Source organism: Neodiprion pinetum, chromosome 2 (genome assembly GCF_021155775.2).
Source record: "Neodiprion pinetum isolate iyNeoPine1 chromosome 2, iyNeoPine1.2, whole genome shotgun sequence".
NCBI lineage: Eukaryota > Metazoa > Arthropoda > Insecta > Hymenoptera > Diprionidae > Neodiprion > Neodiprion pinetum.
The window spans coordinates 12,820,142-12,834,602 of NC_060233.1; the positions used below are offsets into that span (position 1 = coordinate 12,820,142).

Genomic DNA, 14,461 nt, shown 5'->3' on the forward strand with positions numbered 1-14,461 from the left:
GCGATTTAATTGCTCGATTATTACTAGCTGTAAAAAATATCTCGTAATAATAATTATAATAAAGCGTTGCATAATGGAACTGTGAAAATATATTTTCAGATAATAGTAGCTCTTCTTTTGTGTCTTTCTGGAACCACAAACTTTTCTTCGTGATTTATTTATCGCTGTAGCAACGTAGCATATCAATCCTTAGTACAGTTTTGTTTACCAAATCAATCTCAACTAAACCGAGCACAGTAACTCCCGGTTTTTTTTTTTAATGCCTTGTTCGTTTTAGTCACGGTTTGCAGGTAGTAAATCGTACCAAGCGGTATTCGACTGAGTTAAATCCATGCCGCATAAAGTTATGTAGACCTGACCCATTACGTTACCACCAGTAGAAAGCCACCCTTTTTGGGTGCAGACCGAGACTTCTAATCTGCGTGTATTTATGTCACCTTGAGAGATAATGTACTCGAACTGCTCGTCGTAAACGGGATTACAGTTATCCTTCATCACGGCGGTTTTCCTCTTGGTTTCCTTGTGACGATCTGGCAAAAGATAAAGTTTGACGTACGGATCGGGTACATTGCTAGGATCGTTTTGCGGGAGCGGTAGATTTCTGTAAAAGAGAACAGAAAGGAAATTCACAAAACCGTTTCACTGGTCCATCATTTTTAAAGAAAAATTATCTATGATACTGACGCAATCTTGTGGACAACAACAACAAGTTTCTGTCTAGCGACGCTGTAGCGTAGCGTAAGCTGAATCCTGCCCAGGCCTGTTTCTCCCGCTGAAGAAGTCATGCTAATGTTCCTGCGAATTAATTGCGGACTCGCATTCACCGGCACTGATACTGCAGAAGTTGCTATTTCTTCTTGTATAAATGTTGTTCCTTGATCTTCAATAGGCGCGACTGGATTAAAACTCGCTGCAGAAATGACACTGCTGGCCACAGATTCTTTAGAAGGTTGTTTTTTTAGCGGGCTAGGTGCGACTGAAATTCAATTAATTACGATGAATAAAATCAGATAAGAGTTCTACAGTTCATCATAAACGGTTTCTTGTTTTTTTTAAAAATAGAATGAAACATTGCATGAGTTAGAGTTCCAGTTGTGTGAGACATGACAGGGGAATAAATTCTGCAAATAACATAATCTGTTTCCCCAGAATACCTAAATACAATTAAAGGATAAATTGGTTGTACTGTCTGAATTGAAATTTAGAGGAGAGAAAAACCGTTTAAAAGATCTACACCAATGTTATTTGTACCAATAAAAGTAATTGCGAATGAAACAACACCCCTACTGAGTAATAGAAATTACTCTGAACAAAGCCCAATAATACAGGTCAAGATATCAACAACTGGAGAAATAGTTTTATAATTAGAACATTCAAAATGCCTAAACTCTGAATTTTGTGATCCGATCTTCATGTTTTTGGGCTGATTTTGTTTACCATAGAAATCTCCAGGGATCACTTGCTAAAAATCGAAAAATAGTCACCGCTAGACTGTATAAGAATAGAATTGCGTAAATGTGGTACTGTTTGTCAACAATAACATTTGTGTGTTGTAACCACAATCGATGATAATGTAATATTTCTTGAATGTTTTTAAGATAATTTTGTGGGGATCTGGCGAGCGAGAAAAATAAGCCTGAAAACATTGGATCAAAACCACCGGAGTTTAATCATTTCAAACGTTATGACCAGGAAGCCTTTCCTCGAAATTTTGGTATCTGAACTTGTGTCACTTGTGTTATCCGAATTTGCAGATTCGTTTCTATCACATTGTAGAGTTGTTGTTTCATTTGTCTTTACCATCATTGTCACAAATAACACTGCTGGAGATTTTTCCAAGTCTTTTCACTCCTCCCAGCTTTCGATTTGGACGTTTCGGCCCATTCATAATCAATGACGATACTCACTGCTACTAGATGGAGTGTTGCTTATGTTCGATTCCTGACGTTTTATTTCTCTCTTAAGTGTGTTTATATCCTGGGGTTCTTCGTTGTTTGGAGTTGGCTCTGGATTATCGTACTTCAAAATCTGGATTTGTATGAAGCGGGATAGTTAGAGTCGGATGAAATATATTCAGCCATGAAAAAAACCAAAAAACTACAAATTTCTTACCTTCAGTCGCATGGACAGAATTATTCTACTGTCAGCCTGAGCATGTTGCAGATTAAACGGCTGCTGAGAAATTTCTAGATTTTTTTTATCCATTAGTGAGGTAAGGTGGTAGCTCAATGTACCAATATTCATACCAGTCTTCTCGTCTACAATCTAAAACAATTTGGAAGGAAGCAAATACGATAAATTCGTCCGCAGTAAGTATCAGAATAATTATCATCTATATTTTGAATTGAACTATTTATCTACAACCGAATACCTAGGGTTGTCGATCAATGTTCAACACAACTATCAACAGAATTTTTGTACAAAATATGACGCAGTTATTTTCAACGTCTAGAAATGTTTTATAAGATTAGCAATTGTGTATACTTTTAAATGCAGTATATCTGATTCTGGATTTGAAACCAGGAAGGTGAATCCTTGTTCCCATACTGGATCACAAGATCTTAGCATCGTATTAGTGCGCTCAGTGCGGTTTCCCAGCACTGCCTCAAGGTAGACGTCTGGCTGCTTCGTAGCACGGAGACACTGAACAAAAAAACGAGTTCTTAGAATTCTGTGACCTGGTGTAATCGATCATCTGTCCTGAACGTTTCGTCAATTCATTTGTTTCATTTCATTTCTTTTTTCCAGTAATCAATTCTCAAAACTCCAAACTCACTGGCAAATTTTTCGCTGAATCAATGTAGAGAATCAGAAGCGCAGTACTCATTGAAGTAACTCGCAGCTGTTGAGTCTCAGCCAAGGCCTGTGAAATAACACGAATTTGATACAATTTCTCTTTGCCTCGGTAATAACGTATCGTCTTTGATCATCCGTTTACTAAATTGTCCAAATAAAAGTTCAAATGAGTAAAACATGCACCTAAACTCAGAAGAATGATACATGAATTTATATTCGTTTACTCACAGCTGGTAAATCACCGACATTGTTAGAAAGAGTCAGCCATTTAAGACGAAGGTGGACCATTCCATGCTTTGCAAACTCCAATGTGACCCACTGTGGAAGTAATACTTGTAAGTTATAATGAGGTTTTCAAAACATTGGATTCGAAAGCAACGTTTGTATTTCAAAAATCTTCAATTTAATGGTAAACATTAGTCTTCAAACAAAGTTCGATGTGGAAGCAGCATTTCTTTTTTAGGAATTCTTAATTTGTACGCAAAGCCCGTTTTTCACAAACGTTTGAGTTGCGCAAAACGTTCACTTTTCAAAAACGTTCTATACATATGCAACATCTATTTTTTTTAAATGTTCAATTCGGATGTAACATTTTTCACAATTTTCACCAAGTTAGTTGAAAAATTACTAAATCGATGCCAAAGATGAGGGAATGTGTGAAATAATTTGCACAACAAATCTGCTTTGTGCGAACTTCATTTACAAAGTAGTTGGATAGTTTTACTTCAAGTAATAAGAACTGCGACTTACGGTGTCCAAAGTTCCTTTTTGCTGAACATTGATTACCTCGATAGATGCTCTGTTACAAAAAAGGTAAAATACATGATTAATGTTGCGTGTTGTAAAATAGTCTAGTGTCCGAGTAAAATGTGATCTGCGTCAAACCTAGTATGTAACAAATGAGTGTAAGTGATGTATTGTAGTTGTGAATTAGGCTGTGTGAGACTATTTAATGCACTATAACAATACTAAACAAGGCATTTTGAAGTAATTGATAGACAATGAGAGAAGGACATGCAGATAAGCACATCGATAGCAGTTTCTTCTGCAAATAGCATTTGGTATCATCTAATTAGCTTACAATAACTTAAATTATGTTATAAATCCTCTCATTACACTGTACAATACAAGTAACTTTTTACAATTCCAAAAAAAAATCATTTCTCGCAATCAAAGATTTTCATTCCTTCATTTATTGCATACACAATTATTACTCGATTCCCTATCGGAAGAGTTTAGTTTGAAGTTTATTCGCTTCAACATTCAGGCCCTCAATGCATCGCACTAACAGCAAAATACTGCAAGTTTTAGTTTGTGTTCGCATAATTTGCCCCCTTGAGGTAATCCTCACAAAAAATTACCACTGCGTTTTTCGAGTATCGGATAAATTAAATTCAGCAAAGGAGGAAAGAGAGTAAGTAAATAATTTGTTGACCAAATGAATCGAACATCAAATATAAGTCTCAAAATTGTTTGATAATGACCAGTTGAAGGTGAAATACGATTTTCTTTCTTAGAACCTTCAGCATTGGACTAAAAACAAAAATCCCATGACGTTGGGCTCCAGTAGTAATTTTCCATAAGTCATCAAGAGATTCTACGCCTACTCATCAACAAAACATGGGGTGTTTGTGAACGACGTGTTATTCAGATATTCAGTATACTTAGCAGCAATACCTTCCTAGAGGATCGTCGTGGCCAGTGGTGTCTTTGTCAAATAGGCGGGCAACGATCTTGTTGTGTCCCCCCGCACCCTCATCTACTATAAACTGCCACACAACAACACCTGTTTTAGTTCATTTGCAATTCGTAACGTGCAAATTGCTACTTGCAGTTAATCAATTAGAAGGGCATCTCATAAATTCAAAGTTAATCATGAGAGAGTATCAGAAATTAGTTGACCGACTTTTACGTTAGGCATTTCAGCCTCAATTTTATATAAAAAATAAAGAAGGTTTTCTAAGCGTAACGTCATTTCCATCATAAAATCTTCTAGCTGAATTTATCGTTGAGTGACTAATAAATTAATTTAAAAAATAAACTCCTTTCTATAATTATAAAATAATTCGTTTGAATTAACACATATTAATAACACAAAGCGTTATGGACATATGCAGAAAAAATCTGCTAAGCAAGTCAGATATTAAGTTGAAAATTGATAAAAATTAAACCATAGAAGTTTTTTTTAAGATTATAAGCTAGATATAAATACATATATTACAACGATTAATAGTAAAAATTATTAACAGTAAAATTATTCAGTATTTTAGTAGCTCTGTAAATTCGGACCTGGATGACAGACGCGATTTGAAAGAAGGATCTCAGGGCACAGAGAATGAGAAAAGTGTTCCAAATGGGTCCCATAATCGAGGCCCAATTGCAATTTCACAAGAAAAAATAAAGAGATTGTAAAACTCGTGAAATTTGAAATTATTATAATAGAGAATAAAAGTCGATGAAAGTGAGTGAGAACTGTTCTAGTGATTATTAATGTTAGAAATGGTTATTAGCAGTTTCAAACACTTTTAGAAATTGCAGCGAATTTACTCAGGAGATGAATTTCCCATAGTTTTTCAGTTTTTTTGAAAAATCTCTGACAAATTCTAATAATTTTTAGAAATTTCGTAGTAATGCCTCAATTTTTATTCCAAAAATTCATTTCTCTAGATTAATGGAAAAACCTTGATATTTCTTAAAAATTTCCGCATGGTTTCTCAAAATTCTAGATTTATTGAAAATATTCTTCAATAGATAAGTCTAGATTTTGTTTCTGCGTTTAAAAAAACATTATTTTAATTGCTGAAAATTTTCTAATATCTCTTAAAAATCAATCCCAATTTTTCATATTGTGATAACATCGAAAAATACGCAATAACACCAGACCTCTTACTGTTTTAGATGTCTGATAGAAATTAAAGTTCTGAAAAAATATGAGTTTCTTCAAACATTTGATTCGATTATCTCCTCCAAATCGACTTGGTGAGAAATAATCAGAAGAACAAAAACTCCCCAGATTTCCAATAAAAAATTAAATTCCAAATGAAAATGAATTTCATTGTAGAAAATTACTAGAATTTTTCAAAATCCCATATACATCATCATAATAATTCAAACTTTTTCTGCGGAAATAGCACAAGACTATTCTCAGAAATGTCCGAAAACGTGGTAAATTTCGCAGGAATTTTTAAAAGAGATGACAATTTCTGACAATTTGTTTACCAGGGAAGATATAAGTAATAGTGTATATTCAAATATACATGTATGTACAATAATCACTCTCAATACATTCATCACATAGCTAAAGCAATTTGAAGCGTGTTCATTTACTACCTTCCAAGAAAGTCATCATTTTGGATGCAAGGAAATCCTGGGTCCCAATCCCATAGAGAAGAAGTTATCACCTGTACACTGCAGCAAGTGATCACAGCCTACGCGCCAACACCACGTTTTAATATAAACACAGATTTTCACTTTACATACATACTACGGCTTCGGATGAAGGAATGAATGTGAATAAAAAAAATGTCGGAATGAGTATAAATTTATTGCATACAATGTTTGTAAATGAAAGAAGATAATTTTTATTCTTGTGTTATACAGAATCCGGCATTTGATTTGACAGATTTTAACTTTTTCGACACAATTTTTGAAACTCAAGTATATAAATGTGATAAGCGTTTAAATTGGGTATAAAACAACGGCCAAAATACTAACGATTAACTTTTAACTGATAAATGAAATTCGAAAACAACATTTTACTTATACTGAAATACATCAATGAATAGTATTGAAAAAAAGAATTCGATGTGTTCTGAAATAGTTCATTATCAGAAAATTGGGATCTCCCAATGGAATTTCTATGTTACGTCGCCGAATGACTTTTCGGGACTTTTCCAGATGCAAAGCTAGCAAACTGTGGAATGAAATTACGTTTGCAAATTGAATGATATTGGGACAAAATTCTTTTGAGCATATCAATTTTTTTAGCAATACGCACTTTTTTAAAGCTGGAAGTCGCGGAATACATACAAAACACTCAGGCACATCAACAAACACACACGTGCGAACAAAATTATACATATATTACCAGTAAAGACGATGATTACCACTTTCCTCTAGACCCGTTTGCAAAACATATTACACATACACTAACATGCATTTTATAATTAATAATGCTGTATGGGTATATATTGCGTGTTTTGTGTGATGAAAAATACTATGATACACAATAATAATATATGTTGTAATATGTAGGTATGTATATAATATACATGTACTATACCATGATTCAACTATATGATCATAACTGCATATGTGATTTTGAGAGCCGTGTAATTGTTTTCCCCAATCGAAACTCTGATCATACAAAATTTGGAAAGTCTTTACAGTGCCGGGTCATTTCATCGTCTGTTTCATTAAAACATCTCCAACTAAATTTTTGACTGAAGTATATATATATTAAGGGGTTTAATAAAATAATAATTTGTGAATTTCCTCCGTGGCACCCACTTAAAAGTTTGTTTAGGCCAAAAGAAAAATACTGTAAAAAGATTAGCTTTCTGTTATGTGGAAGATCGCGTTCATTTGAGCGTTCGCTTTTTTTCAAATTTTCTTGGATTTGTGAAGAAACACGTAGCATTACGTAAATTATTATTTCTTTCCTGAAATTTATATTCAATCCAAATATCGTGATCCATAATACAGCAATGTATCAACTGGGAATGTTATTCTTCTAAATTAAAAGCTCATATTAAATTATAACTATTTTATGAGATTGAATTAATAATGACGTCAATTACACTTCTATTTCTAATTAAACGTCAAATATACTTCTCAAACATCAACTGGAGGATTGATAATACAAGTGTGGGTCTTCTGAGTAACGTAAATATTATTTAGATATTATGATAGATGTAAGTAATAGAAAAAAAAAGTTATTCACGATTCTTCAAGAATTAAAAAAAAATTTATAACAGTAAAAAATCAACGGAGCGTGATCTTCCACATAATATAGAAAGCTCATCTTGCGTCAAAACCTTTCTTCTAACATAAATAAAACTTTTTAGGGGATGCCATGGTTGAAAATCGCATATTATATTAAAAATTTATGGTACGGCTAAGAAATTTCACTTATATGCGATATTTGTGCTACTGAATAAAATCATATTCGCTTTACACTTCGACGCTTGAAGAAAATATTTCTGTGAATTGAAATTTGAACAGATGGAAGAAGGAAATGTGAGGTTTCATGATATCTTACCTGCCCAAACTCTCATCATCCTTGGGTTCGTCGCGGTCCCAGACGAGAACAGTCAGCTGCTGAGCGATGGCCGATGACACAGCGCACTAATGCCATACAACGAGTCATGCATCACACATACATACCAGGGTGACGATACTAAATTAAGTATTTCACATTACACACATGGTTGATTTAATGCTCGTCGAGAAGTTACCTCAAACTAACGAACGTCAAGTTCAGGATGCCCTTGTGACTAAATAATGTTAAGGATTAATGGGCTCGAAATCTTATGCAGGTTCATTATTGTCGCATAGAAATATTGTGTCACACGTGTTCACTATCGTATGTTAAAAAAAAAACACTCTTGAAATTCGATTAAATGGTTTTTTCTGTTTTCCTAACTTACGATTTGGATATCATAGCCCATTCATCCTCAAAAAGAGTCGACTTTTATTGAGTCAGATAACATCTCAATTAGCTAAACCGTGTCAGAGTAAATAAGTATAAGTACGATACTTAGTCCTATGGGAATTTAAATACCAGGAAATAACTGACGAGTGTTCAATGTCACTGTACACAGGTGGGCGAAACTAAATTAATCACAAATTTATCACCAAGTCTGATGAGCTAAGTATACCACAAGTGAAAAACATTTTCTAACAGAGATTAACAAATGAATATCACGGTTAACCAGCTACGGTAAATTGTTATTTAATTGGTTAAGACACTGACTTGTTGAAGATCTACGTTTCGATACCGTTATGCTAAGCTAATGGAGAGTCAACAATTTTTGTCTCATCAGTACAGTCAGTGATAGATATGTAGAAACCAGCATTGATAAACTCACAATGAGAATTAAGAATTAGGAATTAAGAATAATAAACAATTTAATACATGAAACAAATAAACTATGAATAAAACGAAGGATTCCCATTAATAAGAACTTTTCGTAATGGTCAGCAACCTTTCGAAGAGTAAATAAAATTCATGACGTAAAGAAACTTCCCGATGGAAAGAATAACGTTTTTCTAAAAAAAAAAAACAATTTATCACGCAGATGCAAGGAAATCCAAAGTTAGCCCAAGCCATTCTGTTTTTCATATGAAAAAAATCTTATTTGATATGCTCAATCCTTTATTTTTTCAAAAAAAGAAAAATATCAGTGATACTGAGATTTCGAACCAACTTTGTAAGTGAGTTTTCCTTGCAACTGGTATTGTAGTAAAGTTAATTAGAAACTCAGGTGATTCAATAGAATGTTGAATTTTGTATCGCAACTGAAATCAGAAATCTCATGGACGAAAAGTGGTTGGAAGAAGAAAAAAATTCTGGAACAAAGCCACATGCGGTGTATAAAAATAAAACAAAAATAATAAAGATAATTTGTTTTGTAATCAAATTCTTTCTACATACCTCACACCAGAAATCCCAAATGGGATTTACCGTATTGTCAATTGTTTTTGTCTTGAATTCTTGCGCTCCAACATTTATTACCGCATACGGATCTGACTTTCCTTTACCCAAGACACTGAAGTCCTTCTTCATCAGATCCTTTGCTTCTATTACGTGAATTCGTAGCACACCCTTTAATCAAAAAGCAGATCATATAACTATGCTTCTTTCAACATTTAATACAAACAATTAATTCAATATAGCAGGTTTAATTTATGACAAATCATTCAAACTCCATTATTGACAAATTCGAATTACAACCACAGAGGTGATGAGGTACGAGTTTAAAGAAAATACAGAATAATTTTCAACTGTTTCAATTAACAAATTTTCATTGAAAATTTAGTATTTTAAGATAGACTAACGAAGTGTGAACGAGTAGACAGCTGAAAAAATTAGCGATTTAGAGAATATATACAACAATAACCAATTATTCAATTCGATTTGGGTTTGTTCCATTTAAACGTATGCAGATCGAGTTTCATTCAATTTTTTTTCTAAAGAATATGGCGACCGTTTGAAGTTGAAATTCGAGTTTTGGTCAAAAAAATGTATGGCTTCGTTTTTATTTAGTCAATAAAAAAAAGACAATACTTAAAAAAGTCAGCTGATAGCAAACACGATAAAACATCGAAGAATACTATCACAAAATTTGAAATAAATTGGTTGCGCCATTTTTGGGATTGTGCCCATCACAAAACATGTCACCGAATAAAATGATGGATATGATTGTCACTGACAATGCTTACTATTGTTGAGTTCTAATAAAAAAAAATATTGTAAATGACGTTCAATCTACATAATTTTGAATAAAACAAATCCCAAACAAATCGTATAATTGGTTATCGAGATAAGACACAAAATCAAAAATCGGAGACCAAGAGATAAGAATCAGAAACTAAAAATTGAGTGAACACATCCCAAAAATCTTCTCTTATTAAACAAAGACAGATGATCTCACTCTATTCTTAAAGTCCTGCAAAGGGAGAGCATACGTATTAATACTCTGCAAATACCTAATTCCATAAATCATAAACCTATTTAATGGGAACTTATGACAATACACCTAGGATTTATTGGCATCAGATGAAAACGGGATCTCTATTCCTTTCCATATATCCATTAACCACACATTTTTTTCACATATCGATTACTTTTTACAAAATACAAAATTGCCGTTTCTTGAATAAATGAATCTAGTTTCATGGCTCACCTCTGGTTCAGGAGTTTTCAGAATCTCAGGTGGGACATCTGGACTCAAAGTTATCGGCAATTTGTTGGGCAAGACCATAATCGCACCAATTTGTTCGACGATAGCTTTTCTCAAAACTTCACTGTGAAATTATAAGATTCGTGGTAAAGCTTGGACAGTTGTAAAACATAGCAATATCCCCGTGCACCTACCTCAAACCAGGCATATCCAGCACGTCGGCTACTCCGACCAGATTAAAATCGACTGAAGGCATATTTAGAAAGAATATCTGAAGACCTCCGACAAGTGGCATGATGGACAAAAGGGGCTTCATCACGACTCTTATCATACCACGAATCTGAAAGAATAAACATCGAATCCTTGAATCTTTATATTAAAATTTTCACATATCACTAGAAGATTGAAAATAAGGTCATTTTGAATCAGGAAAATTATATTTTGGCTCTCGACATGACTGTGTAATATTTATTGCAAAATCAAGTTTTATTGATGAGTTTCAAACTTACCTGAAAATCTTTGATGCCTCCTTTGACATTACTACAAAAGAATGAGATGTCGCAATCTCCAGCATATCTACAGTGTTACAAAAATTGTTTAAAATCGAGATGTTTTGAACAAGTAGCATTAAGTTTTAATGGATATGAATCAAAAATTGGGAATGAATAAAAAGAAACGTTCAACAATTCACCAGCAATGTTATTTGCACCAACGATTGTGACTACATGTGAAGAAACATCCCTGCTATGTAAAAGAATTGAATGTTGACCAAATTTGTATAACGCAAACCAAGCTACCAACAATTTGAGAAAAGGTTTTATGATTAGAACATTCTCATTGCTCGAATTCGTTTTTTTTAAACCTGTTCTAATATTTTTGGGTTCAGTTTTCTCGCTGATCAGATCCCCACAAGTTGCCCAAAAAACATTTCAACAATTTTACATTATGGTATAGTTGTAAGACACACGTATAATTATCGACAAACATCTGTAAAACATACTTATAGAAATCTCTTTTTTATTCACTCACGGTACAACTATGAATCAGTTTTTGTTCAAGCAATCTCTAGAGACGCCTATAATGAATAACACCAGAATTGAATCATTCTCAATATTGTAGAAACCTTTTCTAAAATTCTTGATGAATTTTAGCTTGTGTTATTCGAATATGCTCAGAGTACGCTTTATTATATTGTAAAGATGTTGTTTAATTTATGTTCATCATCATTGGCACAAATAACATTGCTGGAGGTTTTTTAAAAATTATTTACCTTTTCCTAATATTGCATTTACACGGAATATGACAAGTGAAATTTCAGTTCTGGACTCATTTGAAGTACCGATATTAATTTAAGAATAACAAAATGAATAGAATAGTAGATAAGGTGTGCAAAATGGAAAACTAACTTCCATAGGCAATAAGTAAACTTACAAAATATCGGCATCCAAGATGATCTCATTCCTATCAGTATTTTTATCATAAACCTTAATCCCACCAATTCTCGGAGGCTGTGAATAAAAAAAAAGACAAAGATCTTATCAGTTTTCTCCGTTTGAGGTAACAATATTCATAATACTAATAAAGCTGCTTGGATTGAGATTCACAGAACAAATAAAAATTCTTGGAAACATGATTGGCCTAATTTACTTGAAACCACGAATATACAATATGAATAATAACATGTAAGTTAGTTGACCTAAACAATAATTCTCTGTGTTTAATACATGTGTTTGTTTCCACATAAAATTGCATATTAATAGCGACGTCTATGTCCGTGTAATGACTCACAACTTTCCATATTTAAGTCAACCATGTTTGACATATGCGCTCCATGAGTCAGACTGTAATATGATAACTGAATACATAATTTTGTTCCTAAACAATCCCAACCGACACACAGGTCCTCTATTATTATAGTGCTTTATTGAAACTTAGTTGCAGTGTAGCAGAATGTGGAAAATAAATAATTTTTCAGCAACTTTTGGTTATCTCAATCAGTTTTTGAATTACAGAGAAAATATGTTTATTCGATAAAAACTCCATATGTGATTATTAGGATGTTTCGTTTGTAAGCGAAATTTTTGCTTTGTGACGATTAGAAAAACAGCAACAAATAAAATCTCAAGGAATGAACATTCGGATCTGAGTTTTTCTCTGTCTGTCACCTTTGTTTGCCAGACCGTGATTCAGAACATAGGATTATACTCACAATTCGCCCCAAAACTAATCTCTCGAAAGAAAATCCTTTCAATTTGTATTGCGCCAATCGAGCGACAACTGCTGGCTCAATATCCTGTTTGCATAGTTGACGAACAAATTGGTTCATGCTCGGCCAGAGCTTATACAAGATCTGTAACGATTGAAGAAAAATTGAAATAACGGGAAATCAATTGGAGAAGATGAGCAATTTAAAAACAATCTTATACTGACCTTGTTCAGCCACTCGGCTCGATCAACGTCTGGAAAATACACCCAAGACGGAAGTTCATACATTTTATTGACGATCATTTGTTGTTCGCCAGCAAGAACGGTTGCCTGGGCAGTAAGCCGGCGCTGATCGCTTTCTCTTCTCCATTCTGTCCTTAGTACAGACAATATGATCGGTCCAATGAACCACGCGATGCTCCAATTCATGTAACCACATCCCCATACCAAACCGACGGTGACAAATTTTTTAACGAAGGAAAATATCAGCCCGACGATGTTGTTGCCTCCCCCAGCGTCGTTCATGTCTGCAGGATTTACCTCCTTACTTGCACCTGCCATGTTTATATGCTATTTTGTTTTCACTCAGCTTAGTTCAATTTAGTCTGTCTTTTGCTTGTTTCACACTGTTTAATATTTCAGTCAGCTGTTACTATGGCTATTGATTGTGAATCGCTGATGTTCTTGACATTGTCGTTACTGGAGGTAAGTGAGAAACTGTTCAACTGGTCAACTTTACAGAATGTCGATAATGAATGGAGTAAATTATATGAATAATGTTAATTACAGTGAAATTAGTAAAGTAATGTAAGTAAGAAACATAAAAATAACGTAACCTCAATCGTAATTATAGTAAAATTGATAAAGAAGAAGAGAGTAAAAAACAAAATAACAAAATTATGTTAAAATTTAGTGAAGTAAATAAAAGCTCAATTATCGTTACCCTAGTTGATATCAGCAATAGCGATGAGGTGAGTTTATATTAACGGCAATTAGTATCAATCTGCAAGTTTGATCAACGACGTTATGCGGTTGGGAAACGACAAAACGCGACAGGGAAGTCGCAGCTAATAACCGCGACTCTATTGTCGACGATAAAAGGCTACAGATTAGGTCATCGGATTATTTTTATCTTTAGTACGCAGCACCTGTCAGTGCGAGAGCTGGAGTGAAATGAGAGCCGCAAGCAGACAGCTTAACCTTAAATTTGAATAAACAATTGTTGACTTCTAAGTTACGTATGTACTTAATATTCTAATCGTCAAGGCACGGCATTCGTCCATTTTTTATCAACATTGGTTTAATATTACTGGCAGAACACACACGCTTCACCTGAAAATATCAAACATACCGTGCACCACTCAACACTTCATTATTTACTTAAAGGTCTCTTCACCGCTGTTGCACAATATCCCCGCGCACCGTTGTGAACAATGCCTGACAGTACCGAAGACTTGTCAACTGAAATAAGTGAAGACACTTTTTTCCGATTGGCTCAGAAGGATGCGTTCACAAAAACAAAATGGTCACTGACAGTGTTCGGTACAACATGGCTG

At 33.9% G+C, this 14,461-nt stretch overlaps 1 protein-coding gene across 8 annotated transcripts; it reads right to left on the reverse strand.

Moving 5' to 3' along the window:
* Positions 1 to 150: 150 nt before the first annotated feature.
* Esyt2 (extended synaptotagmin-like protein 2) lies at positions 151 to 14,351 on the reverse strand. Of its 8 annotated transcripts, none has more exons than XM_046609567.2 (18): positions 14,257 to 14,351; positions 13,849 to 14,105; positions 13,131 to 13,432; positions 12,910 to 13,050; positions 12,132 to 12,208; positions 11,210 to 11,276; positions 10,895 to 11,040; positions 10,704 to 10,824; positions 9,452 to 9,622; positions 6,127 to 6,224; positions 3,547 to 3,595; positions 3,025 to 3,114; positions 2,777 to 2,863; positions 2,485 to 2,643; positions 2,113 to 2,265; positions 1,908 to 2,028; positions 685 to 976; positions 151 to 601 (listed from the first exon to the last, which is right to left on the reverse strand). In XM_046609567.2, exons 3-18 carry the CDS (start codon positions 13,428 to 13,430, stop codon positions 274 to 276), a joined length of 2,400 nt encoding a protein of 799 aa, XP_046465523.1. In that variant the 5' UTR covers positions 13,431 to 13,432; positions 13,849 to 14,105; positions 14,257 to 14,351; the 3' UTR covers positions 151 to 273. The 8 variants fall into 8 exon arrangements, with proteins under 8 accessions (XP_046465523.1, XP_046465521.1, XP_046465519.1 ...); XM_046609565.2 differs by having other exon boundaries at positions 13,131 to 13,459; XM_046609563.2 differs by lacking the exon at positions 6,127 to 6,224 and adding an exon at positions 4,474 to 4,565 and having other exon boundaries at positions 13,131 to 13,638.
* Positions 14,352 to 14,461: the final 110 nt, after the last annotated feature.

What these genes read in the sequence shown, in the direction of transcription:
- Esyt2 (XM_046609561.2), bottom strand. Translation starts at nt 13,466, where the DNA reads ATGGCAGGTGCAAGTAAGGAGGTAAATCCTGCAGACATGAACGACGCT. An exon ending in CAGATATACTGCATTTAAAA is followed by an intron (nt 2,266 to 2,484) that starts GTATACACAATT and finishes AAATTGTTTTAG; the next exon opens with ATTGTAGACGAGAAGACTGG. An exon ending in TTCTGTCCATGCGACTGAAG is followed by an intron (nt 2,029 to 2,112) that starts GTAAGAAATTTG and finishes ATACAAATCCAG; the next exon opens with ATTTTGAAGTACGATAATCC.